The sequence below is a fragment of the Anolis sagrei genome, chromosome 4 (genome assembly GCF_037176765.1).
Source record: "Anolis sagrei isolate rAnoSag1 chromosome 4, rAnoSag1.mat, whole genome shotgun sequence".
Classification (NCBI taxonomy): Eukaryota; Metazoa; Chordata; class Lepidosauria; order Squamata; family Dactyloidae; genus Anolis; species Anolis sagrei.
In genome coordinates, this window is record NC_090024.1 from 132,901,955 (window position 1) to 132,927,878 (window position 25,924).

The 25,924-nt window shown below is 41.1% G+C and overlaps 2 protein-coding genes across 6 annotated transcripts in view; both read right to left on the minus strand.

Moving 5' to 3' along the window:
• Positions 1-7,222, minus strand: part of MTA1 (metastasis associated 1) — a 60,709-nt gene extending 53,487 nt beyond the window's left edge. For both annotated transcript variants that reach the window (XM_060774297.2, XM_060774296.2), the window contains exons 1-2: positions 7,001-7,222; positions 837-904 (exon numbers count right to left, since the gene is read on the minus strand). In XM_060774297.2, the coding sequence (XP_060630280.1) occupies positions 837-904; positions 7,001-7,028 (96 nt within the window). In that variant the 5' untranslated portion in view covers positions 7,029-7,222. The remainder of the gene's footprint in view (positions 1-836; positions 905-7,000) is intronic.
• A 1,715-nt stretch (positions 7,223-8,937) lies between these two features.
• Positions 8,938-25,924, minus strand: part of LOC132774298 (phosphofurin acidic cluster sorting protein 2) — a 67,163-nt gene continuing 50,176 nt past the window's right edge. For all 4 annotated transcript variants that reach the window (XM_060774294.2, XM_060774292.2, XM_060774293.2 and 1 more), the window contains 4 exons: positions 25,116-25,251; positions 21,319-21,545; positions 19,277-19,390; positions 8,938-17,708 (listed from right to left, as the gene is read on the minus strand). In XM_060774294.2, coding sequence (XP_060630277.2) covers positions 17,596-17,708; positions 19,277-19,390; positions 21,319-21,545; positions 25,116-25,251 — 590 coding nt within the window. In that variant the 3' untranslated portion in view covers positions 8,938-17,595. The remainder of the gene's footprint in view (positions 17,709-19,276; positions 19,391-21,318; positions 21,546-25,115; positions 25,252-25,924) is intronic.

The window sequence follows — 25,924 nt, forward strand, 5'->3', positions numbered from 1 at the left end:
ATTTGAACAATATAATACAAAATGTTTATGTAAGAATTAGATCATATTCATTCACTCACTCACACACATACACAGACTCACACATATATATTGGATAATATTACGTCCATTTAAAATTAAATAATAAGAATAATACTTTATGATAAATTATAAATAATAGTATTTGTATATTTGCATCGGCACTACAGACAATAATATAAATTTGTGTAAATTAATATTAATTAACATCTTTGTACATACAAAATGTGTGTGTGGTTATAAAACACATTTATTCCTTGTTTCTGTTATTTAAATGCATTTATATGCAGATTAATACAATAATGGCTGAATTCTATATGGGTCTATTCAATTTAAATTCCAGTGAGCTTAATTAGGCTCACTCAAAAATGCACACTGGTAAGATTATAAAACAGCAGCCTTGATGAACTAAAATTCAGAAATACAATCAATTAAAATAGCTTTAATATTGTAGCAGTACTGTCTTCTGTTCCATGCCTCCTTCTAGCTACATTCAATGCTGCAAACTCCTTGCAGTCTTACGGATGGGGATGAGCTGCTGTTTAAGCATCTAGTATAATAAGCATAATTTTAAAGGAAGGGCAAAAATGATAGTAACTATAAAGTTTATGGTGACCTTCCCTTGCCAGTTTCAGGTATGAATATCAATACCTAATATTATTTTAGATGTCTTTTTGTAAGGTGTGTACTTAAAGGACAAACCTTAAAGACAGTAATAAAAATATACACAGAAGGTAAAGAATGACAATTAAAGCAATAAAATATACTAAGGATTAAAACTAAGATCTCAAAATCAAAGATATCATTAATATGTTTACCTTATTAAGTTCTTCTATTCTGCGTATCAAATATGGGTTACTTGAGGAGTTTTCAAAGTAGACATAATCTGTAAAAAAGGCATCCCTGAAGTTTATAACTTTCAAAATATATGATGTACCCCATTTGTTATCCACAGTTTTCTGCAAGGAACATTCATTTCTACTAAAGTGCTGCATACTCAACTGCCAACTCCACTAGTCATTACATTTGCTCCACTCACACCCCCAATTTATCAATTACTTTAACCAAATCAAAATCTGCAATAGCAAAATGAAATATTTTAAACTGTGATAGACTCCAAACTGAAGCAGAACTCTTGTCTATACTTGATAAAGCTGAATTGACCTGAATTGATACAGTGAGCTGTCAGTAACCTGAATATATCTGCTAAAGTGCTTACAGATATTTTAACATCCTGATTAATAAGAGTAATTGGTCAAGAGTCTACCTCCTCTTGTCAGCACTATGATTGAAAATTATTTTAGACAGCTCTCCTTTCCAGTCCCATAGCAATCAGTGACCATTGCTCCCCTTAGTGTCCGTTTTCCTCTCTGAAAAGCTCCAGCTGATGGAAAGGAGCTGGTGCAAGATTCCTCCAATAAAAGACTATATTAAGTTTCCTGCCACACACCAATCCTAAATTGTAAGGCATGACACAATGAATGTGCTATGAACGAATAAGACCACAGATCATTATTTTCAAATGTCTATAAAATGTCAATTTCTGTAACAATGTCATGCCAGATCCAGGAGAATTCCCCTGCTATCCTTCCTTGGCCGATTGGAGCAATAAGGCAATCTCTGACTCTACTCTTCACTCTGCATGTCTTTATTGGAATCCATCAAAGTTGGTATGACTGGACGATTCCTGATATTTCGGACAACACCATGATTTCATGGCACGGAGCCATGGCAATTAAATTGGTGACAAGCTGCATTGATTCTATAGTGTAGATGCCACACAAGGTTTCCAAATTGTTCTCAGTTATCTGAAGAGTCCTTCTAGGTTTACTTTGTGGAAATCCAGAAAATAAGTGCTTATATCTTACAGCAAAGATATTGCCATGGTTATTTGGTCAAAACATACTCTTTAGCAGATGGGAATAAGTAATCCTCCTTGTGCATTTTGGGAAGCTCAAAAAGAATGCTAAAAGTTTAATGGTGGAAGAGCATTCTACTCCAATCTCCAGATATTTAAAGACAGATATCATGTCACCTTTCACTCTTCCCTACTTCACACTGAACATAATCAGCTCCTTAAATTGTAGCTCATAAGGCTTAGTTTCCAGACATCTCATCATGTTGATGGCCCTTCTCTTGACACATTCTAACTTAACAATATACTTCTTGAGTGGTGCTGCCCAGAACTGAACACAGTATTCCAGTGGAGGTTTGAAAGGACCAAGGCAGTGACATCTCTGGGTCATCCTCTGTTCAGATATCACCTAGCAAGCGAATGCATTAAATCAAGAGACAGCTTTTTAAGACCTACAGAGATACTCGCAGAAACACCTCAGCAAGCAAGATTCCAAAAATGGCAGGCTAAAACCCAGCACCTCAATCAGTGGCTGAGACTGGGTGAGAAATTCTCTCCTGGGCACACAGAAGATTGGGTGACCTGGAAGACGTTGAAAAAGCAGTGCTCTGGTACCACGAGATGCAGAGCCAATCTTCAGAAATGGGGATACAAAGTGGAGTCCACAACATGTGAGTGTGAAGAAGAGCAAACCTTAGCCCACTTACTACAATGCAGCCTGAGCCCTGCCATATGTACAATGGAGGACTTTCTCACAGCCACACCAGAGGCACTCCAAGTGGCCAGCTTCTGGTCAAAGGACTTTTAGTGTAAGTCCAAGTTTTTATATTTGTTTGTGTTTTTAAATACATTATAACTGTATTCTCAATTCACTTCTGACATGACAGATAAATAAATAAGCATCTCACCAAGTCTCAACCAGTTCAACATAGTTTGTGGCAGCCACAAAAATGAAGTTTCTGGAGCATAACAACTATTTTCAAAGGAAGTACTGCACAACTAAACAAGAAATAACATTATCAAAGCAGGAACAGTTTTTGTTTTGTTTTTTTTCAAATTTTGTTCCATAGTGTTTTTGTCACTCCAACAACATAAACTGGATTTTAAATATTATGGTTAAAATGTGTGTGCAATACAGTGGGGGGGGGGGGGGGGAGTATTTAGCCAGATACCTACTGTACAAGTTCTCCAACTTAAAAAGATGAGAGAGGCCTATTATTGACATCATAGGTAGACCTCAACTATGAGACACAACATGAGAAAACACATCCAGAAAATCACATTGTCTATTTTTTAACAAATCTATTTGCAAATTATGGTGGAAAATAAGTATTTGGTCACCTACAAACAAGCAAGATTTCTGGGTCTCACAGACCTGTAACTTCTTCTCTGTCCTCCACTCATTACCTGTAGTAATGGAACCTATTTGAACTTGTTCTCAGTATAAAAGACACCTGTCCACAACCTCAAGCAGTCACATTCCAGACTCCACTATGGTGAAGGACAAAAAGCTGTCGAAGGACATCAGAAACAAAATTGTCACCCTGTACCAGACTGGGAAGACTAAATCTGCAATAGGCAAGCAGCTTGGTATGAAGAAATCAACTATGGGAGCAATAATTAGAAAATGGAAGAGATACAAGACCACTGATAAGCACCCTCGATCTGGGGCTCCATACAAGATCTCACCCCGTGGGGTCAAAATGATCACAAGAACAGTGAGCAAAAATCCCAGAACCACATGGGGGAACCTTGTGAATGACCTGCAGAGAGATGGGACCAATGTAACAAAGACTACCATCAGTAACACACTACACTGCCAGGAACTCAGATGCTGCTGTGCCAGGCGTGTCCCCCTGATTAAGCCAGTACATGTCTGGAACCTAATGAAGTTTGCTAGAGAGCATTTGGATGATCTAGAAGAGTATTGGGAGAATGTCATACAGTCAGATGAAACCAAAGTAGAACAAAGTAGAAACAGGAGAAAGAATGCTGAGTTGCATCCAAAGAACACCATACCTACTGTGAAGCATGGGGGTGGCAACATCATACTTTGGGGCTGTTTTTCTGCAAAGGGACCAGGGCAACTGATCCGTAGACATGAAAGAATGAATGGGGCCATGTATTGTGAGATTTTGAGTGCAAACCTCCTTCCATCAGCAAGGGCACTGAAGATAAGGCTTCATAAGCATTTCAAGGTGCTGGAGTGGCCTAGCCAGTCTCCAGATCTCAACCCTATAGAAAACCTTTGGAGGGAGTTGAAAGTCCGTGTTGCCCAGCGACAGCCCCAAAACATCACTGCTCTTGAGGAGATCTGCATGGAGGAATGGGCTAACATACCAACAACAGTATGCGCCAAACTTATGAGGACTTCCAGAAAACATCTGACCTCTGTCATTGCCAATAAAGGATATATAACAAAGTATTGAGATGAACTTTTGTTATGGACCAAATACTTATTTTCCACCACAATTTGCAAATACATTCGTCAAAAATCAGACAGTGTGATTTTCTGGATGTTTTCTCATGCTGTCTCTCATAGTTGATGATGTCAATTACAGGCCTCTCTCATCTTTTTAAGTGGGAGAACTTGTACAATTGGTATCTGACTAAATACTCCCCCCCCCCACCTGTATGTAAAATATGGCACTCCAGACAAAGCACAGTGATAAATACTGAGGCTCCATCTACACTAGGGCAAACTTGGGCCCTCCAGGTGTTTTGGACTTCAACTCCCACTTTATTATGACTTGAACTGTCATTCAATTTGATGTCCTATATTATATTAACTGATACTGTTAATTTGCTCTGTTTCCATGATTTTTCCTATGCCTTCATACATTGTCATCTACCTTACTAAACCACTTTATCCTTTATCTAGTTCACGTAGTGGTTTTCCTCTCCCCAAAATTAGTCTGCTGTTATTGTTGTTGCTAGCTATTTTTGTTATGTTGTTTTATGCTGTTTTATTATTATTATTATTATTATTATTATTATTATTAACTTTATTTGTACCCCGCTAGCATCTCCCGAAGGACTCGATGTGGCTTACAAAGGCCAAGGCCTCAATAAAACAACAATACAACAATACACATAAACCATAAAACAAATGAAAACATTAAGCAATAACAGTAAACAGTAAAAACATTACACCGTAGCACAATAAAACTAAGGCCGGGCCAAGTGTAGATGGGTACAGATTAAAAGTGCTGAGTATGACAGTTGAAATATAAGGATTTTTCGGTAAGTGCAATGTGCGAACAATCTTAAGTCTCTAGTAAAGTGCTTCTGGGACACGTTGCTGGGGTTTTAATTGTTATTGCTTTATTTTAATTGTACTCTGCCTGGGCTTGGGCCCCATGTAAGCCGCCCCGAGTCCCTTCAGGGAGTTTTTTTTTTTTTTGTCGTGTCAGGAGCGACTTGAGAAACTGCAAGTTGCTTCTGGTGTGAGAGAATTGGCCGTCTGTAAGGATGTTGCCCAGGGGACGCCTGGATGATTTTTGATGTTTTATCATCCTTGTGGGAGGCTTCTCTCATTATTTTTTGTCGTGTCAGGAGCAACTTGAGAAACTGCAAGTTGCTTCTGGTGTGAGAGAATTGGCCGTCTGCAAGGATGTTGCTCAGGGGGTGGCCGGATGATTTGATGTTTTTATCATCCTTGTGGGAGGCTTCTCTCTCTCTCTCTCTCTCTCTTTTTTGTTGTGTCAGGAGCGACTTGAGAAACTGCAAGTTGCTTCTGGTGTGAGAGAATTGGCCGTCTGCAAGGATGTTGCCCAGGGGACGCCTGGATGATTTGATGTTTTTATCATCCTTGTGGGAGGCTTCTCTCATGTCCTTGCATGAAGAGCTGGAGCTGTTAGAAGGGAGCTCATCCGCCTGCCCCGGATTTGAACTTGCGACCTGTCGGTCTTCAGTCCTACAGGCTCAAAGCCAACCTTAAAAACTCTGGCATAGACACTGAGAACTGGGAAGCCCTGGCCCTTGACCACTCCAGCTGGAGGTCAGCTGTGACCAGCAATGCTGCAGAATTTGAAGAGGCACGAATGGAGGGTGAAAGGGAGAAGCGTGCCAAGAGGAAGGCACGTCAAGCCAACCCCGACCAAGACCCCCTTCCACCTGGAAACCAATGCCCTCACTGCGAAAGAAGTTGCAGAGCAAGAATAGAGCTCCACAGCCACATACGGACCCACAAGAATATTGGGAGACAATCCTCCTCGGAAAACGAGGGATCACCTAAGTAAGAAAGGAGGTGGCAGGCCCGTAGCCAGGATTTTGATTTGGGGGGGGGGGGGCTGAGTCTGAGTGAAAGAGGGCCTACGCTAGCAAACCTTTTGTATCATTACCCCAATACCCCCATGCATGTATGGTGATCAGATCATGATATGAATAAACATAACAGTTTAAATAATGCACCAGTAAGGCCTTTTCGTGAACCACCATGAGCATTTCGGGGGGGGGGGGGGAGGGGGCTGAAGCCCTTCAAGCCCCCCCCCCCCCCCCCGGCTACATGCCTGGGAGTCAGGGTAGAAAAATAAAGTTCTTCTTCTTCTGGCTGTTAGGAATTGTGGGAATTGAAGTCCAAATCACCCGGAGGTCCCAAGTTTGCCCATGCCTGACCTACACTGTCGTGTAACAATACAGTTCCAAACAGGCAGTGGAGATGGGGCTTGGGCCACTCTTTCCCGGCTACTGAGGAAGAAGAGTTGGCAACAACAAAAGGGACCGCGCTCCACAGTCGGCATCAGCCCTCTTGCTTTGACAGAAGGGCTCAGGGACCGGCCTGCGTGGGCCACAGAGGGCTGCAAACGTGACAGGCGCCGGGCATCCTCTGGGAAGCTCCAGCCCAGGCCTCCTCCAACTGCGCGGGCCTACAACTCCCACCGAACAAGCGGGGAGTTGGAGACCCCCACAGCTGGAGGGCGCCTGGTCTTGGCTGAACCCCCGCGCAGCCTCACTCCTGGAGCATCCGGCCGGTGGGAGGGAGGGAGGGAGGGGAGGCCTCGAGCTGCTTCCCAGAGGCGGCTCCACTCACTCCTCAGCCCGCCTTCTCGCTGCTTCAGAGACAATGCCTCACGGAGCAGGCCCGGCCCAGTCTCCTCAGGGATGCCGAGCGAAGGGAGAGCTTACCTCCGACGCGGTACATATTGGCAGCCATGCCGGAGAAGGAGGGAAGGAAGAAAGGAAGGAGGGAAGGCCCGGCGGGGAGGACTACTGTCTCGGCCCCTCAGAGAGGGAGGATGCGGGAGAGAGGGAGGGAGGGAGGGGCAGGGCAAGGCAGCCTGAACGGCGCGGCGCCTCCAGTCCGCCGCCGCCTCAGCCTCGGCCCCTGCCCTCGCGGACGTGGCTCCGCCCCCGGGCTGCGCGAGACCCAGCAGGCTGCGCGCGCACTCCGGCTCTGGAAGGGGAGGGGCGAAGGAGCAAGGGCGGGAAGCGCGTGGTGGGGCGCCTTTTGCAAATAGGAGGAAGGGAGGCCGCCAACGAAGAACTGGCTCTTTGGACAAGCCTTTGGAATATTTTTAATACTAGTAGCCAGCTCTTTGTTGCTGACTTGCTCTTTTATTGTCACCCCACACCCTTCCCATTGCTCTAAGTCACCACCAGTTTTCCTCCTCTAATTTTGTTGTTCATGTTTCAGATGCATATAATATTGCCGGTAGAACTGTAGTGTTGAGTATATCTGCTCAGACCTTCATTGGCAGATTATTAAATGTTAGCACTGTCCAGTTTAGATTAAAAGCCGCCCAAGGAACCTTGGGTTGTCTTGCCTATTCACCATTTGCCAAATTATAGGGCTGTACTTGTTGTGAAAGTGCTGAGAGTGCCTTGGACCGCGAGAAGATCCAACCAGTCCATCCTCCAGGAAATAAAGCCCGACTGCTCACTGGAGGGAAAGATACTAGAGACAAAGTTGAAGTACTTTGGCCACATCATGAGGAGACAGGAAAGCCTAGAGAAGACAATTATGCTGGGGAAAGTGGAAGGAAAAAGGAAGAGGGGCCGACCAAGGGCAAGATGGATGGATGGCATCCTTGAAATGACTGGACTGACCTTGAAGGAGCTGGGGGTGGTAACGGCCAACAGGGAGCTCTGGCGTGGGCTGGTCCATGAGGTCACGAAGAGTCGGAGACGACTGAACGAATGAACAACAACAACAACTTGTTGTCCAAGATATACATATTCAGTCACTTACTCAATTTCATCTCCATTTATAACAATAGTTCCCAAGCTTTTTTTGACCAGGGACCACTTTGACCAGAGACCACTCTCCCAACATTAGTACCAAAAGGATAATAATAATAATAATAATAATAACACTTTATTTGTACCCCGCTACCATCTCCCCAAGGGACTCGGTGTGGCTTACATGAGGCCGAGCCCAAACACAACAATACAAGCAATAGTAACAACAATACAAGCAATTAAAATAAAAACATAGACAATAAAATATACAACATTATCAATAAGACAACACACAATTAAAAACAGTGGGAAGGCCAAATGTAGAGTTAAAATTAGAAATAATGCTGGGACATGGACGAAAAGGTGATAGTGGTGTTTGCGGAAGGGCATACGAGCAGACCTAAAGTAATGTAAGGTGCTTTGGAGGACAAAGTGCTATGGGATCATTATTCCCGGAAGGCACACTGGAACAGCCATGTCTTCAAGCTCCTCCTGAAGACTGCCAGTTAGGCCTGTCTGATGTCTTTAGGGAGTGAGTTCCAGAGTCGAGGGGCCACCACCGATAAGGTCCTCTCTCTCGTCCCCACCAATCGCGCCTGCGATGTTGGTGGGATCGAGAGCAGGGCCTCTCCGGATGATCGAAGGGATCGTGTGGGTTCGTATACAGAGATGCAGTCACGCAGGTAGGCATTATGAGTCAGTTTTTGTCAATTTTAGATTCGGTTTGGGATGCTGATTCAGAAAATTACATTGAATAGACCACATCAGCTATAGTTTCTGATACAGAACATATGCCATCCATCCCAAAGCTTTTAATTGACACCTAAATATTGCTTGGTAAGAACAGGAAGCAGAAAGTGAAATAACTCATTCCAAAACAAGACTTAGAACAGGTGTGTTTCCAATTCAGTTTTATTAGTGGTGCATTAATATAATAAAATATTTAATAAAGTAGTCTACATTGCAGTTTATTCCAAAAAAAAGCTATATACATTTACAGTCTTTAAAAAAAATACAATGAAAAAGATGGACTGATTAGAAATAGATATCCCTTCATTTGACAATTTGAGCAAAGTTCTATTGTCTAGCAAGTTCACTCTTGACAAACCTCCCAAGTTGTACCCTGAAGGATGTACAGGCTGAAACTGCCAGTTATTTCCTTCAAGAGGCAAGATATCCTGCCTCAACTGTTTCTCTTTTTAAGGAACTTTACAAATTAGTTATTTTGCCATGTTTTCCTTCTTGTTCTTGCTTAAAACTTCGGAGCCACTGTTCTGAGTAAGCGATTTGGAAACAAAGTGCAGCAAAGGTTCTTTCTACACCACCCTATATCCCAGGATCTGATCCCAGATTATCTGCTTTGAACTCAATTATATGCATCTCCACTGCCAGATAATCTGGGATCACATCCTGGGATATAGGCCAGCATAGAAGGGACCTTCGATACTAAATCCATTCTTTTTATACTGTTCAATCAGTGGGGTCCAAATGGCCTTGAAATGGGAGAGGTAGTTTTTGACAAGGACTTTAATATAAACAATATCATCATGCTTGTTTTATGTATATTTATACTTCAAGCGATGGCATAATACTGAATAAGGTGGGAAATTTCCTCCCATCCATTCCCCCTCCATTATTGCCACTACTTGCCCAACAACTGGATGCCTTGATGTGAAGCCTAGTTTACAGCTATCTAAGGGATTTTCCTTGTTGGGCCCTTCTGAGTGATGCAATGACAACTTGCTCTGTGGGGACCACTTGAAAACGAAATCCGGAGTAGGCAGGAGCCTCACACTAAGATACTAATGAAGTTACTTCAGGGAACCACAACTGCCACTCTTCTGCTGTAGCATTTACTACAGCTGTGAAAGAGAGCCATCCTGCTCATGGGGACCATGAGGGTGGGACTAATTCATCCATCTGATGTGAGGGATTAATCTCATCCCTTTGACTTTCATTCATCACTGAGTCAGAAATCTTACATTTTATTACCATTTGGTCCCACTCTTTACACACAAACACACACCATATTCCTATGTCTATCTTCCAATGAACAGATACTCCATACAGGCAACTCCAATGTATGGAAATGTAGCTCTATTTGTGTATAAAGTGGCATGAGACACTTGCTACTGAACAAATTACTTTTCAGATAAAAATATCTACATAGGCAAAACAGAAAACATGGGATTTTCATTTCAGTACCTGTCTCTAGCTAGACATAACAGACCCATTCCTTAGGCTGAATGCTACAAGAATTTACGTACATAAAATCACAGTGGCACAAGGCTAAGCCAATGCATTGCAGGCACGGCTTCTGTGGTGACCTACAGTAAACTCTAGGAAAGTGCAGATGATCCTGGAGCTACACCAGACTTTTGGAACTTATTATGGAAAATGTGATCACACCAGTAAAGCATTGGGAAAGGAAGAACTCTAGAACCTCCAGCGGTGTCTGTGGAGTCCTCAACTAAGAATTGCAGCCCATCTTTCCATAATGGTATTGCTTCACTTCAGAGAATCAGTCCAACATGGACAAAAGAGGAGTTGTTTATTTTTTGGCTTGAACCAGCTGGTGAAGGATTTTGGCATGCCGGACTGTTCTGGAATAACCTGTGGGCTGCTTGTAATAAAACAAATGTCTGCTGTTTATAGTTCTGTCCAAATGTCTACCTATTTATTTACATTTTTATATATATCTGGCCCAATCTTAAAATGTTTTTGGCATCTAAATACTACCAAGGAGAAAGTCTGGTGAATTTTTCTCATGAGAGCATTCCATGGGAAGAGAACCACCAGAAAGAAAGTTCTTTCTCTGGCAGCCACCCATTATACTATTGTGGATCCTAAAAATTATTATTTAATAATAAGTTTGGGCAAGTGTACTATTGAACTTCACTGTTGCTAAATTACCAAATCCTAGCATCCCAGCCAGCAAGTAGCGGGTTAAACTGTCAGCTGCAGAAAATCTTGCTGACCAGAAGGATGGCAGTTCAATTTGCGAGTCAGGGTGAGTTCCCGCCATCAGTCCTAGCTTCTGCTCAAAAACAATAATGTGAGTAGATCAATAGGAACCGCTTTGGCGGGGAGGTTAAAGGTGCCCATGAAGACATGCCAGCAATTCTTTCAGAAAGGTGTTGACGGACAACAGGCTCTTCGGCATGGAAAAATGGAACAACAGCACCTCCCCATAACTGAAGTCAAGCACAGCCTCCAGATGCCAGAAATGAAAAAGAGGGAAGCCTTGCCTCTATCTATGTATTGTCTGACTTTGTTAATTGTATAACGACATATATGTATTCTGTAATCTGCTCCCCTCAGGGAGATAGAGCGAATATAAATAAAGTATATTATTATTATTATTAAGGAATGCTGGGAGTTGCAATTCAGCAATATTTGGAGTTCACAGCCCTGTTTTCTCCACTATACTTTGCCCATCCTATGACCAACAGTTCACATAAGATCTAGGAATTGCTAACTGAGTTTCAATTCAGCAATATTTGGAGTTCACAGCCCTGTTTTCTCCACTATACTTTGCCCATCCTATGACCAACAGTTCACATAAGATCTAGGAATTGCTAACTGAGTTTCAATTCAGCAATATTTGGAGTTCACAGCCCTGTTTTCTCCACTATACTTTGCTCATCCTATGACCAACAGTTCACATAAGGTCTAGGAACTGCTAACTGAGGTGTTGTGGTCAGAAACATAAATCCTTATGAACTATCATGTTACTCCATTGTGCACAAAGTGAAGTTTTGGGACCATCTTGAGAGGTAGACTGCATACAAGTTATTGCAGCAATTCAGGAAGCAAGCTAACAGTATATAGCTAAGTCTTTTCTATCCAAAGTAGGATTTTGTTGATACATCAGTCAAGCCTAGTAAAAGCATTCCATGCCACTGAAGCCACTTGGACTTCAGTTAACACTTGGCTATATGGGCAACCCTGAACAACCTGCTCCTTCTACGGGTGTGTAAACTCAAGTAAACAGGGTTGACTGTACAAAAAGACTTTCTACTAACAGAACAAATATCAGTTTATCAGCCTCATTTGGCCCACGAACGAGTACAAGCATCATTTCAGAGTCACTACTTCCGCCACTGCATTTGAGTATATTTGCACACTGATGACATCTCATTCATTCCCTCTAATTTTGTGTCTACATTAAAAAGAATGCTGAGAAACCCGACAACAGAAAAGCAATAGATCCATAGCACCAACATCTGGAACTCTTTGCATGACTCAAAGCAGAACTACTGTAAAAGAGGTCTCAGAGACAGTCTTGCCAGAGGCCCTCAAAGATATTCAGAGGTCCCTCCACCCCAAGCAGTGCTGCAATCTCTGTTTCCTCTTTCAGTATGGAATATTTCAGCATCCTATTGCGGTCCTTTCATATTGAGGCCACAAAGACTAGGAAAGAGAGCTGGTCTGCCTCTATATGGTAAACGAAACCCACCCAATGCAGCAACAAGAGGCAAAGAGAAATGTCATCAGGAGACATCTTTTTGTTTACCCTTATTTGATATGGCTGGCTGTACCTGTCAACTATTGGCTCAATTATTGTTCTCTACTTGTGCTAAAAGCATTATGTATATTGCTTCACTACAATAAATGTTATGTAGGAAAACCCACATATGTGTCTTCACAGATGATAATGTTAACATGTAATTTACATCATTTTCCTATTAGCAAGGGTGAGCAAAGGGTGAGCAGGCCACATGAGCCCCTGGGCTATTTTATGTGACCTCTAGTGCCTCTAAAGTGTTTTTAAAAAATAAAACCCTTTGCTTCACAATGACCCCAAATGTACTCTAGAGGATGCGGAGGACATTTTCACCATATTTGAAGGGAACCCATGCTCCTCAAGGGTAAAAAACGTTTTTGCACTTTTTTTCCAACCATTTTTGCCAGCGGATGTGCTCTAGAGATCATGGAGTGCATTCCCATCACATTCTCCCCCCCCCCCCCCCCAAATCAACAAATCAAGTTCAGGAGAGGCCTTGGAAATGACATCAGACCACATTCTGTTTGGTCTGAAATGGCCCAGAAAGGCCCTTAAACATGATGCAAACGTACATGAGAAAAAAATACTTTAAATTTTTTTACAGGAGCAGATGTGATGGAGAGATTGCATCTTCCAAGGTCTCCTGGAGATCTAATACAGCTCCCTAACCTTCCAGAATTTTCCACTTCCATTATAAGAAAGTGCTGTTTTTTTAAAAAAAATCTTCACAGTTGGAATCTGAAAGTGCCAATTTTATTACACTCCAATCCACTGTCATTTAAAAAAATTAATATAGAAGAAATAGAGCTGGAGGTCAACAGTCCCAGAGAGCTTCAGCAACAGCTGGCATTAAATACAAACTGTTTTCATTTCCAGTCTTGCTCGCCTGCTCTGAATTCCTTTCTATACGGATTCATATATAGATGTTTTCTTATAATGAAGTAGCATAATATTGTCCGATACCTTCAAATCAAGAATGAGAAGAGAAACAACTGCTGGAAAAAAATGCTACTACCAGTCACTTGATCAGCAGCTCTCCATATCCTGAAGATATAAATATTTCACTGCTATACAGGAGCTTGAGGTACCCTAACCATTTCAGCTCTTGTATGTTTGTCCTATGTTTTAATAAAGCATGGCAAGATGAAAGCAGCAATGGCAACAGTCTATATTCGCAGTACTTATTGGCTTCTTGAATGTTTAGGGAAAGGTATGTAAATTTATATTTGGGAAGGGAATGAGGTAGGAATGAATCTAGTGCTCTCAGGCTGAAGACCTTTCCCACCACGTCTGTAGGCAAAGTATCTAACATACATTTCCAGAAATACAGAATATTCCATTATGAATCATAGTTGAAAAATTTAACTGAAGATTCAACCCAAGAGCAAGACGGTTGTCACAGGGTGTATGGAAGACCCAGACATGCTACAATTTATCTCTATGTACAATAGATAAAAGTCTTTAATTACACCCATTGACGATATTATTGCAAAGAAAAGCAAGCACCATCTCAGTCCCAGCTTGCCCGTTCAGGGCTCTGTGAGAGTAGACAGAGTAAAGATGAAATGTGTTTGGATTATTAACGTTTGGACAAGCATAAAGGAGAAAGGAGGGAGTCAAGCAACTTCTGTTCAGCTCTAATGTGTCCATTTCACCATTTCATGAGAAATAATTATGTGCTTGTGTGCCTTCTTTTCAAGGCATTACTGGCAGCTATCCTAGAGCAACAAAGTAAAATTCCTTAAATTAAATCATATTGTCAAAAAGGAAGAGAGTGTTGCTCTTAGACAAAAAGTTAGTGTTATTTTCTTAGAACAGCAGCACAAATTGAGGCAATCATGTAATGCACAGCATTTTTAGTAAAAATAAAATATAGAACAAATGTCTGTAACAGACATCATTTTCCCCTCAGGACCTACACAACAGTGGCTTCAACAGCAGCTTTTCATTTTTAAAAAGAGATCTAGTTTACAAAAAACACAGTCCTGGCTTACAAACTCTTCTTTTGGTGCAAGGAAGGACAGCATCCACCACATACTACTCTTTTTGGAGCTTTTCACCCATCCACATATCTATCAATCCCTACAGCTATTTATTATTACTAACATGCAATCAGGAGCCATGGTGGCACAATGGGTTAAACCCTTGTACTGGCTGAACTGCTGACCTGAAGATCGGCAGTTCAAATCCACAAGACGGGGTTAGCTCCTGTCTGTCAACTCCAGCTTCCCATGCAGGGACATGAGAGGAGCCTCCCACAGGATGGTAAAATATCCGGGCGCCCCATGGGCAACGTCCCTGCCGATGGCCAGTTATCTCAGTTTGTCAAGTTGCTTCTGATATGAAAAAACCCTGCAATCAACACTTCATCCTATTGGCTCCTTTTCAAGGTGATCAATCCACAAGGAACTGGTGAAAAAATGAGAAAACCACAAACTAATAAGAAGGTTGTAACAAGAAGAACAACCACAGTAGGAGGGTCTTTACGGCCAAGCAGGAAGGCTCAGAGGAAATTTCCCAAAATACGGGTACAATCTAGAATACTTATCCCTTGACCTAGTAAAACCCCTATGCCGGCAGGACTGAAGACTGACAGGTCACAGGTTCGAATCTGGGGAGAGCGCAGATGAGCTCCCTGTATCAGCTCCAGCTCCTAATGCAGGGACATGAGAGGAGCCTCCCATAAGGATGATAAAACATCAAAACATCCAGACATCCCCTGGGCAACATCCTTGCAGACGGCCAGTTCTCTCACACCAGAAGCGACTTGCAGTTTCTCAAGTTGCTCCTGACACGACAAAAAAAAATTCCCTTAACAAAGATCTCTTAGTTGCAGGACAGGCACAAGCTAAGAACATTTCCTCTAGACTTAGACTTGTGGAATACTTTTGCCTTTCAAATATGATAGTATCTAAGTCCAGAGATGACAGCTTATGTCCCAATGGAAACCATGAGGATGGGGAGAATATTTGGAATATATTTTTCAAACATCCTATTTTAATGGGTTGTAATAAAAGAGCCTTCACAAATGCCTCAACAAAATAAGGAAACAATGAAAAGAACTGTATATGACTTTTTTTTTGCAGATATTAGTATGATGTTTTAAGAAAAACACCTAAATGAAGCTAAAGACCAGCTTTGCTTCTCTGGCGCTATTTGGCAACATTATGCTTACAAATTATAACAAGTAGTATCTGATATTTAAGTGTCAAGGTTGTATCGAAAGATTAGTAAGTGCAACATGCTAAGTGACAGCACACACACACACACAAAGCCCAAGCATGCATTCTACCAGATGGTCATTCCAGTAGTATCTTTCTCACAAACTGGACTGATGGTAGATTACACTGCTATATACTGGAGCCACTGATACATAACACACATGATTTAGAATTCATATCCTGCTTTGTCACATCTTATCAGGCAGGAGGCCAATCACACAAGTCACAGATGAGTTTTGGCAAACAAATGAACAGGAATTCCAATTCTGGCAAGTGGAACATTTGGGGACAAAGAGAGAAGTGTTTCAAACATCTTCTTTTAACTAAACTTACTTCCACTTGTCAGGAATCAGGAAATAATGGTTATTTCCCACAAAACCAGGAACAAACTGAATATATTTAATACATTAATAAATAACTTATCTAGTCTCATATTGTTCCAAAAACCCCTTTCATTCCATCCTCTCCATGTGGGGAAATAAGGCTGGTTGCATTCTAGACATGAAATATAAACAAGGCAATCACTCCTTCCAATCTCTAAATGTTGAAAAATGTGCATTGCCAAGGGCTAATAATAACATGAACAATGCCACAGAAAAAGCAGGAGATGCGGTGGGGCACGAAAATCAGATACTTTATGTAGGTAAAGTTACGAGGGTTATCCAGAAAGTAAGTTTACAACGCACGTAGTTTTCACTGGGAATTTTCTCGGGGGAAGTTGGTATCACTGCCGTGTAGCAGGAAGCCAATGGGCATGAACGAGCAGTGCCAGTCGTCAGTAGCTCATTGACTGGCCTTATGGTGAAGGTTAGAGATGAGTGACCTCATTCCGTTTCCCTCCAAGTGCGAAGCTTGCGCTGTAATACGCTAAATGCTAATGATATGAAGATCGCTGCGATTCATTGTGAAATTGTTTCAGTTTAAGGGGAGGACGTAATGTCAAGACAGCATGTGACAAAATGAGTATGGAATATATTGTGAGACCATGAAGAATTTCGCAGAGCTACCCAAAACAAACGTTGTGGGAAGCTAATGGCGGGAGCCTGTCTTCTTCATGACAGTACGCATCCGCACAGCACTAATGCAACACAAGATTTGTAGACTTCATTTGGTTGGGATGTTTTAAGCCGCTCCTCTCATAGCTCTGATCCCGCACTCAGTGACTATCATCTGTTCACTAAATTGAAGGAACACCTTGGTGGAAAACACTTTTCCGACGACGATGAAGTGAAAATCGAAGTGACAAACTGGCTGAAAAAAGGTGGAGGGAAACTTCTATGGCACAGGCATCAAAAACTTGTCCCAGGGATAGCAAAATGAAGTGAACTGAATGGTGTGGAAAAATAATGTAATAGCTATGCTACAATCCATGTAAGTTTTATTAAAATATATTCATATATTTAAAAAAAATCTTGTAACTTTACTTTCTGGAAAACCCTTGAATTATAAAAAGAAAAACAGTTTGAAGGGACTGAAAGAAAAGTCATAGATTCCTCTTTAGCTGAAATCTTTCGAGTTTGAATAACTTTACCAACATTCCTAATCTGTTGCCAAATAAACCTCCCATTCCACTCCCTATTCAGCTATTTCCACATTAACAAGCAGAGATTATGTTGTGGTTCTCATAGGCTCCTGCAATTGGCTTAGGTGTATGTCCAGAATTAAAACTGAATTGCTGCCATTTCAAGTATTATTCCCCTGCAGCCAAATGACAAACAGAAAAGTAATGAAGCAGTTATCCAAGGACATATAACACAGGAGAACGCAAACAGCTGGCACTCAATGTTTTGTGGTATCACAGGAATTATCCTACATTAGGATTTAGAATGTCCAAAGATGCAGATGGGAAAATGCTTGACATGGGAAGACCACTGTGCTGCAAGCTGGAAGAACTTCACATCATTCCATTCCACTCCATCAATAAACACTATATTTGGAGACACAAAGAACAAGGTTAAGAAAGCTTTGCTTTGGGGATGGCTGTAGCTTTTACTGAAAGAAGAAGTAGCTGTCTAAGTATCATTAGAATTTTTGTTTTTCAAATAGTCTATTATTTCTTTATTTTTACATTATTTCTTTATTAGCTATAAGACAATATAATTCACAATTGAAGGAAAAACAATTCAGAATGAAGAAAGGAAACAGAAAGAATACACATACATAACCAAAATGAAACTAAAACTAAAACATAATAATAAAACACTGCACACTAAGTGATTAAGAGTGCATCTACAGTAGGCGTGGGCCAACTTTCTAACTTGGGAGCCGCATGAAAGACTGGAGTGGGGGCGGGCAGGCTGGGCTGGGGGCATTTCCCTAAGCCCCCTCCCTGCCTTTTCCTTCCCTTCCTCCTCTCTTTCAGAGGCAGAAAGTGAAGGAAAGACAGGAAAGGTTTGGATCCCAAAAGGATTGTCCTTGGTCAGGATGAGATGGATAGGAGAGAAAAAGTGTATCCACAAGACCCCGTGTTACCTATTCCTGATATAGAATATTAGACTACTAGAGCTGGAAGAGACCCCCAAGGGCCACCCAGTCCAACCCCCTGCCATGCAAGAAGGCACAATCAAAGCACTCCCAAATGACAGCGTCTCCAGAAAAGCCTCCAGAGAAAGAGACTCCACCACACTCCCAGGCAGCCTGCGCTACTTTCCAACAGCTCTTAGTCTCAGGAAGTTCTTTTCAGTTGAATCTCTTTCTCTGTTTTAAGGTACCATGGAGGTGTGATTGTAAGCTGCCTTGAGTCCCCCTCAGGGTAGAGAAAGGCGGGATATAAATCAGGTTAATACATAAATAGATAAATAAATAAATGGAGGGAGGGAGGAAAGAGAGAAGACAAAAGGGAAGGAAGGGAAGAGAAAAAGAGAGGGAAGGAGGGAAGAAGAAAGTGGGAGGGAAGGAATTAGGGAGGAAAGAGAGAAGACCAAAGGGAAGGAAGGAGAAAAAGAACGGAAAGGAGGGAAGAAAGAGGGAAGAAAGGAGGGATGAAAGGGTGGGAAGAAGGGAGGAAGAAAGTGGGAGGGAAGGGAGGAAGGGAAGGAGGAAGGAAAGGATAGGGTGGTGAGAGAGGAGAGGGCCTGAGAAAAGAGCCCAAGGGGCTACATCCGGCCCCTGGGCCTGGGTTTGCCCATACCTGATCTACACTATTTCGTAGTGTGGATGTATTGTTGTTGTATTCGGACACTGAATGTTTGCCTTTTATGTTTGGAATCCACCCTGATTCCCTCCAGGGAAATAGGGAGGAATATAAATAAATTTGTATTATTGTTGTTGTTGGTGGTGGTGATGTTGAACAAAATGCAGTCTAACAGCACTTTTAACTACCCTGGCATCAATGCTATGGATCACAGCCAGGTGAGGTATCATCACTCTTTGGCAGAGAGAGCAAAAGACTGTAAAACTACAATTCCAATATGAGCTGCGAAGGAATGTAACATAAACCTCAGGCGATGGACAACAAACAGATATTCAAATTAAGACTGGAACTCTTACACTTACCCCGCAACATATTCTGTTGATTCTTTGCTGTGCAAATCAGACGACTGATACCATCAATACACTGGCTCTTAGAGTCAAACTCTTTATCTTTTACTTTCTTAGGCAGAAACATCACTAGAAGAAATCAAGAAGACATGTAACCCCATCAGCAGAGTTCTTTTGTGCTTGTTTACCTCAAAGAATTTCTTCTTGCACACAGGATCGGATATTAACTGAGTGGTAGAAACTGATTTTGGCAGAGTGCAACTGAGTGCAAGCAATACCACTGTTCCTCCTGATGTGATCATCCCTAAAAGTCCTTACATCACTCCTGCACTAGACGCCCCCCTCCCCGCCTCAGAAACACACATATTTATACATGCATACAGGAAACCTTATATGATTTCTAAGCACATTGAGAGTAAAATAATTTAATATCCATTACACCCCTGGATAACACTTTGCCCCCAGTACAATTGGCAGTCAAGATGACTGGGTAGTCAGGTTTTATTGGGCAAGCAATTATTGGACAACTCCTTTCCACTCCTCTAATATCATCTGCCAAAAGAAAGCTGACAAGCTGGATCTAGGACACAGTCAGTGCCTCCGAATGAATCACAAAAAACATTGTCAATTATTGGCTGGTAATCACGGCATTTGTTGTTTATTCGTTTAGTCGCTTCCGACTCTTCGTGACCTTTTGGAATAATATTATACCTATTGGGATAATATTTATTTATTTATTTGTCTCATGGTCCCAGAGCACTGTCTGTTCAGTGCGTTCCAAGTCATCCAGTCTTCTGTGTGCCCGGGGGGGGGGGGGGGGGGGGTATCAGCTACTGATTGATGTTCCCAGTTTTAGTCTGCCACTTTTGGACTCTTGCTTACTGAGGTGTTCCTGTGAGTATCTCTATAGATCTTAGGAAGCTATTTTATGATTTAAGTCACCGGCATGCTTGTTGATATCTGAACAAAGGATGGTCTGGAGATCTCAATGCCTTGGTCCTTTCATTATTGGCTGTTACTTCCCGGCAGATGGCAAGTGGTGCAATACTGGCTAAACAGTATGATTTCTCCAGTGGTGTAGGGCATAGACATCCTGTGATAATGTGGCATGTCTCATTAAGAGCCACATCCACTGTTTGGGATAATATGCTCAAGTGGGTTTTGTTTTGCTTTTGCCATTTCAAAATTCTTGGGAGGTTTAATTATCTGAATCAATTTCAAATTAGGATTTGGTTAAGTAAACAGCTTTGTTTACCCAGAAAGAGGAGAGGATGAGTGTGATCTATCATATTCTCTTGCCAAATCAGCGAACAGGACTATACATTTCCTGCTGTTTCAGAAATATTAATTTGAATTTTGTAGTTTCTGAATCCTGTCCTTGTGAAGGAATATTATGGACACATCTCATGAGTTGTGAGATTAGAGCTCATGGGTTTGAGGCAAAAGCCTAATGCTGTGGAAGATCTTTCATCAGGTTCCCTCTCAATATTGCCAGCAAATTGAATAATGGTTGCTGCTTATTGCTGTTGTCTACTTTTTATTTGCCAAATGCCATTTTTGTATCCTCTGCAGGCCCTGGTTTTGTCTAAAAGAAGTGTTTAGCTTCTTTGCAGGTAGGCAGAAATCTGATAATAACTGATCTGCAAACTACTTTGCTTCTTGAATTTAGTAACATATTTGTATGAAAGTTCCCTGTTTATTCTTGCTCCGATCTTGATAAAATAATTGAGATTGTGCTCCTTGATCTCTTTTACTGTATGCCATGTTGGACAATGGTCTTCTACTTTTTTCTTAAACCAGAATCCTTTCTGAAGAAGCTTGATCTAATAAGCATAGCTGCAAATATTAATTTTTCACGAGTACGAGTCAGGTTTTTGTCAATGCACTTAACAAAATGCAAAAATTAGCTGGAGACTGTTACCATTAAATGCATCTGACATACTAATAACCCCACAGAATCCCAAAGAACTGATAGGAACCTTTCATTATTGGAAAGCAAGCTTAACTTAGTACTGTTAGCAGAAAGCAAAAGACCAATTTACTTTTTCTGTCCGCACCTTTTTTGTTTTTTTCTTTTGTCACAACTGTCATAGACATAGTAGGGGTGGACGTGGTTTCTCCACTTGTGGGCAGCCGGCTGACCTGGAGAGACCGGAAAGTGCATTTCAGTGTGTTTTTGGCAGTGGAGGGATCCCTTTTCTCTGAATCTCTCTTCTTCTCCACAGGATGAGATGCAATCCAGTAATCTAATTGAAGACCCATCAGTTCCATACCAAGATTATGGCTGTAAGGTACAAGAAAATATATCAGTTTTTAAGTTATTGCACATACAGATTTTATGGAGGGAGGGAGGAAATTCCAAAGAGACATATTGGAAATATGCTTAATGATTTCTACTAATCAAGAGCCTTGGCTGAATAGTTATAGAAACCAGATTTCTCACATTATTGTTAAATAACAAGAGGTTCCTATGTTAGAAAATAATCAGTATAATACAAGACACAAATTAGAAGTAAATTATAGAATTTTCTCAAAAATCTTATGCCTTCAGGTCGTCCATCTGCTTTTCGTTTTATGCAGATGTATGACACAAAGGAACAAAAACACAGTTTTAGACTTCTTTGTACTCAAGTGTGATTTACAAGTACATATCTATCTTCAAAATAGTGTAAGGTGTGGGTTATTTCAACTAGGTTTCTTTATCAGTGAACAGTTTTAAATAGCACATGAATGGTTTCTTTCTGATATATTTTTAATCCCACAGGTACCAACTAAATGTCAGTAATGATGGATGATGTTTTAATCTTGCTTATTCCTTATCAAGTATTTAAGATTTTCCTGTTTAGATATTGGAACTGACTTCAGCCTGTTAGTTGTTGGCAACAATTTTATCCCTTAGTAAGGTTTTAGTTATTTTAAATTCTTATTCTGTTTACATTCATATTACGTGATTATGTCTGCTAGGATTGTCTTGTTTTACTTTTTGATTTCTATTTGGTATTAAGTTTTAGTAATGACTTTTCTATTTCCTGTGAAGTGTCATGTTTTGATGTAATCTGTTATACGTTTCTTTGTTGGCATTAAATGCTTGCCATACATGTTGGAAACCGCCCTGATTCACTCAGGGGAGATAGGGCAATCTATAAATAAAGTGTTGTTGTTGTTGTTAGATGAGATTTAAAGCACAATTTGGTGAGAAGAACAAATCGAATTCTTTACAAAAATAGTTGATCTATCTATCATCTATATAGTTTTCTATCCATCCTTCTCATTTCCTTCCTGTTTGGAGTATAACAGCTACAAAAGCTGTGGGGGGGAAAACCCGAGGAAGGAACTTGAACAACCATCTGAATATTCCGTGCTTAAGAAAACCCTATGAAATCTATAAGGTTACCATAAATCAATAAGCAACTTGAAGGCACACAAACATACACATAATAATAATAATAATAATAATAATAATTATTATTATTATTATTATTATTATTATTTATATCCCACTTTTCTCCCTAAACGGGACACAAAGCGGCTCACAACATTTTGGAAAAAAAATACTAATCAACCATACATATAACAATAAAACCAACTATAAAATAAAACATAAACATTTTAAAATCATTTAACAGATACAATTGTTGCGTGAACTCATCAGTTCAAATAGTACACTTCACTTGACACTGAAAGTTAGCCTTCTTGTCATTCTGAATTAAATTTCTTCATTAAAAGCTTGCTTAAACAGGAAGGTCTTTGGTTGTTTTTTAAAAGATGTCAGGGAAGGGGCTGTTTTAATCTCCCCAGGGAAGGCATTCCAAAGGATTGGGGCAGCCATTGATAAGGCCCTCTCTCTCGTCACCGCCAACTGCATTTGTAATGTTGGCGGCAGCAAGAGAAGGGTCTCCCTGGAAGCTTGGTAGGGGTTATTTTCAGCTAGGACAGTAAAAAGGATTTCACTGGCTCTCAATTTCCCTCCAGAAATACCTGTTTCACATCTTTTACAAACTATCTATAGAATTGAATAAAATCCTGTTCAGAAATGAATACATATGCTAGGGTTGCAATGCACTCTGGAGAGACTATTTTTAAAATGTACATGACTAAGTGAATACATTTGAAAAACTAGTAAACAGGTTTAATTACTGTAAGAAACACATTCCCAAACATGTATATTAGAAAAATGTGCACAAAATTAATATATTATGAAAAAATCCACAAAAAATAAATGGAAAAATAAATATCATTCACAACCCAGGACAATAACAGGGTGGAGTGTTAATGCTTCTGGAAAACTAAGGAAGTGAGACATGAAACAGATTTCATACGCTTCACACTTGCACCGTGATTTAAATTTGCCTATCATTTTATACAGAAAAATATAGTGCAATTCTGGCAAAGGGTTTCACTGACATCACAACTCATTTGACTATCATCAAACACATACGTTCCTAAAACAGGAGAGCTCAATCTGAAAGTCAAATCTTCTCACATAGTATGGTGAAAGGTAGGATAAGAAAGAGAAAAGGTGACAAAGAAGAGAGGAAAACAATCAAGCAGAGTGGAGTGAGTGGAAGTAGAAGCGTAAATACATTAGATGCCTGGAGTCTGCATTAATAAGAAAATATACTACAATGCAGATCCAAAAGCATTTGCAGAAATGTCAATGCACTTAATGTTTCCATTATACACAAAACAGGAGCCCCCGTGGTGCAGTGGGTTAAACCCCTGTGCCTGCAGGTCTGAAGACCGACAGGTCGCAGGTTCAAATCCGGGGAGAGGCGGATGAGCTCCCTCTATCAACTCCAGCTCCACATGCGGGGACATGAGAGAAGCCTCCCACAAGGATGATAAAAACATCAAATCATCCGGGTGCCCCTTCAGCAATGTCCTTGCAGACGGCCAATTCTCTCACACCAGAAGCGACTTGCAGTTACTCAAGTCGCTCCTGACACGACAAAAAACAAAAAAACAAAACAAAACACAAAACTACAGTTTCTATCAGGGAGTAGCTAGCTAGCTACAAGCCCTAAAATGTGTCCAGACCTCATGGGCCACATAAAATGACATGGAAGGGGGAATTTGGCTCACAAGCCTTGAGTTGAACACATGTGCTGTAATGTGTAATAGGCAGTGAAGTACATCCACGGCTACTGCCCAAAAGGAAATCAGTTCTAGCTTACTACTGCAAAAAGTAAATACTGACCAAAGTAATCCACTGGAAAAACGAGTTACTTCCTAACTTTTCTAGATTACTGTCGGATATGGCATAAAAAACTTTGTTATTATTTGTTATTTTTATGCACAGGTTTCTTATTAACCATTTTAAATGCATTCTTGCGACCACCAAATGGAAAATTACTGTTTTTCTTTGAATGCATGATTTCAACTCTGGAGACCAGAGTTTGAATCCCTGCTCAGACATGGATATGACAAATATATTCCCTCAGTCTCAAAGGGAGGCAAAGGCAACCCTCACCCCATCCCCAAACAAATATTGCCCAAAAACATCATGATAGGTTCAAGTTGGAAACCTCTTGAAGGAATCCTGCAACTTTGAAAAGATTAGAAACACAGTGCTTGCCACCTCTCATACTTCCTCTTTTTAATAACAGTAGTAATTCATTTGTTCCCAATGCTAACCTTTTTTCCTCTAAAGAAAGTAATGCCCAAGGTTAAGCAAAAACCATCAGCATTTAGGTACGAATTCTGAGTAAAGCTGAACTTCTGAATACAGACTGAAAAAGGGATTGTAGACAAAATAGGGGCAAATGACAAGGGATATGGTGCTCATATACTGTAAACAGGTGTCATTTCTTAGCTCAAGTTTACATGTCAAAGAAAAGGCAGAAAAGTGCTTTACCTGGAGGAAGCAAAACTGCCTGTGACAGACGGTGAGGAAGGTGGGGTGGGGGAAGATTCCTTCATAGCAGGAGACACAGAAGGTGGAGTAGAGGAAAGGACACTCGAACTACTGGGAGTGGCATCATCCGAGTCACCTTAAAAAGAAGGATTCAAAGGGTTGGTCTGCAGCCTAGTGATCACCAAAAGCACCAGCTGCACACCGTAGGAGGACATTTCTGGATTGTCATCAGAATTTTCTCATACTACTTTTCAGCAAAAAAGTAATTTCAAAATATCCTTGATGTCGCAAAGGGGATTTATGTCTACAAGGTTGAACCTTTTACACAGCATTTTCAAAATGCTGATCTGGCCACAGTGGTCCACGCTCTTGTTACATCCCAAATGGATTACTGCAACACGCTCTACATGGGGTTGCCTTTGAAGACTGTTCGGAAACTTCAATTAGTCCAATGGGCAGCAGCCAGATTACTCACCAGAGTGTCATGCAGGGAGCATACCACCCCTCTGTTGTGTCAGCTCCACTGGCTGCTGATCTATTTCTGAGCACAATTGAAAGTGCTGGTCTTGACCTATAAAACCCTATACGGCTCCGGCCCAGCGTACCTGTCCGAACTTATCTCCTTTTACGTCCTGCCTAGGAATTTAAGATCTTCTGGAGAAGCCCTGCTCTCAGCCCCACCCTTGTTACAAACGAGACTGGTGGGGACAAGGCCTTCTCGGTGGTGGCCCCCCGCCAGTGGAATTCACTCCCCAGGGAAATTAGATCCCTCCTCTCTTTCAGAAGGAAATTAAAATCATGGATACGGG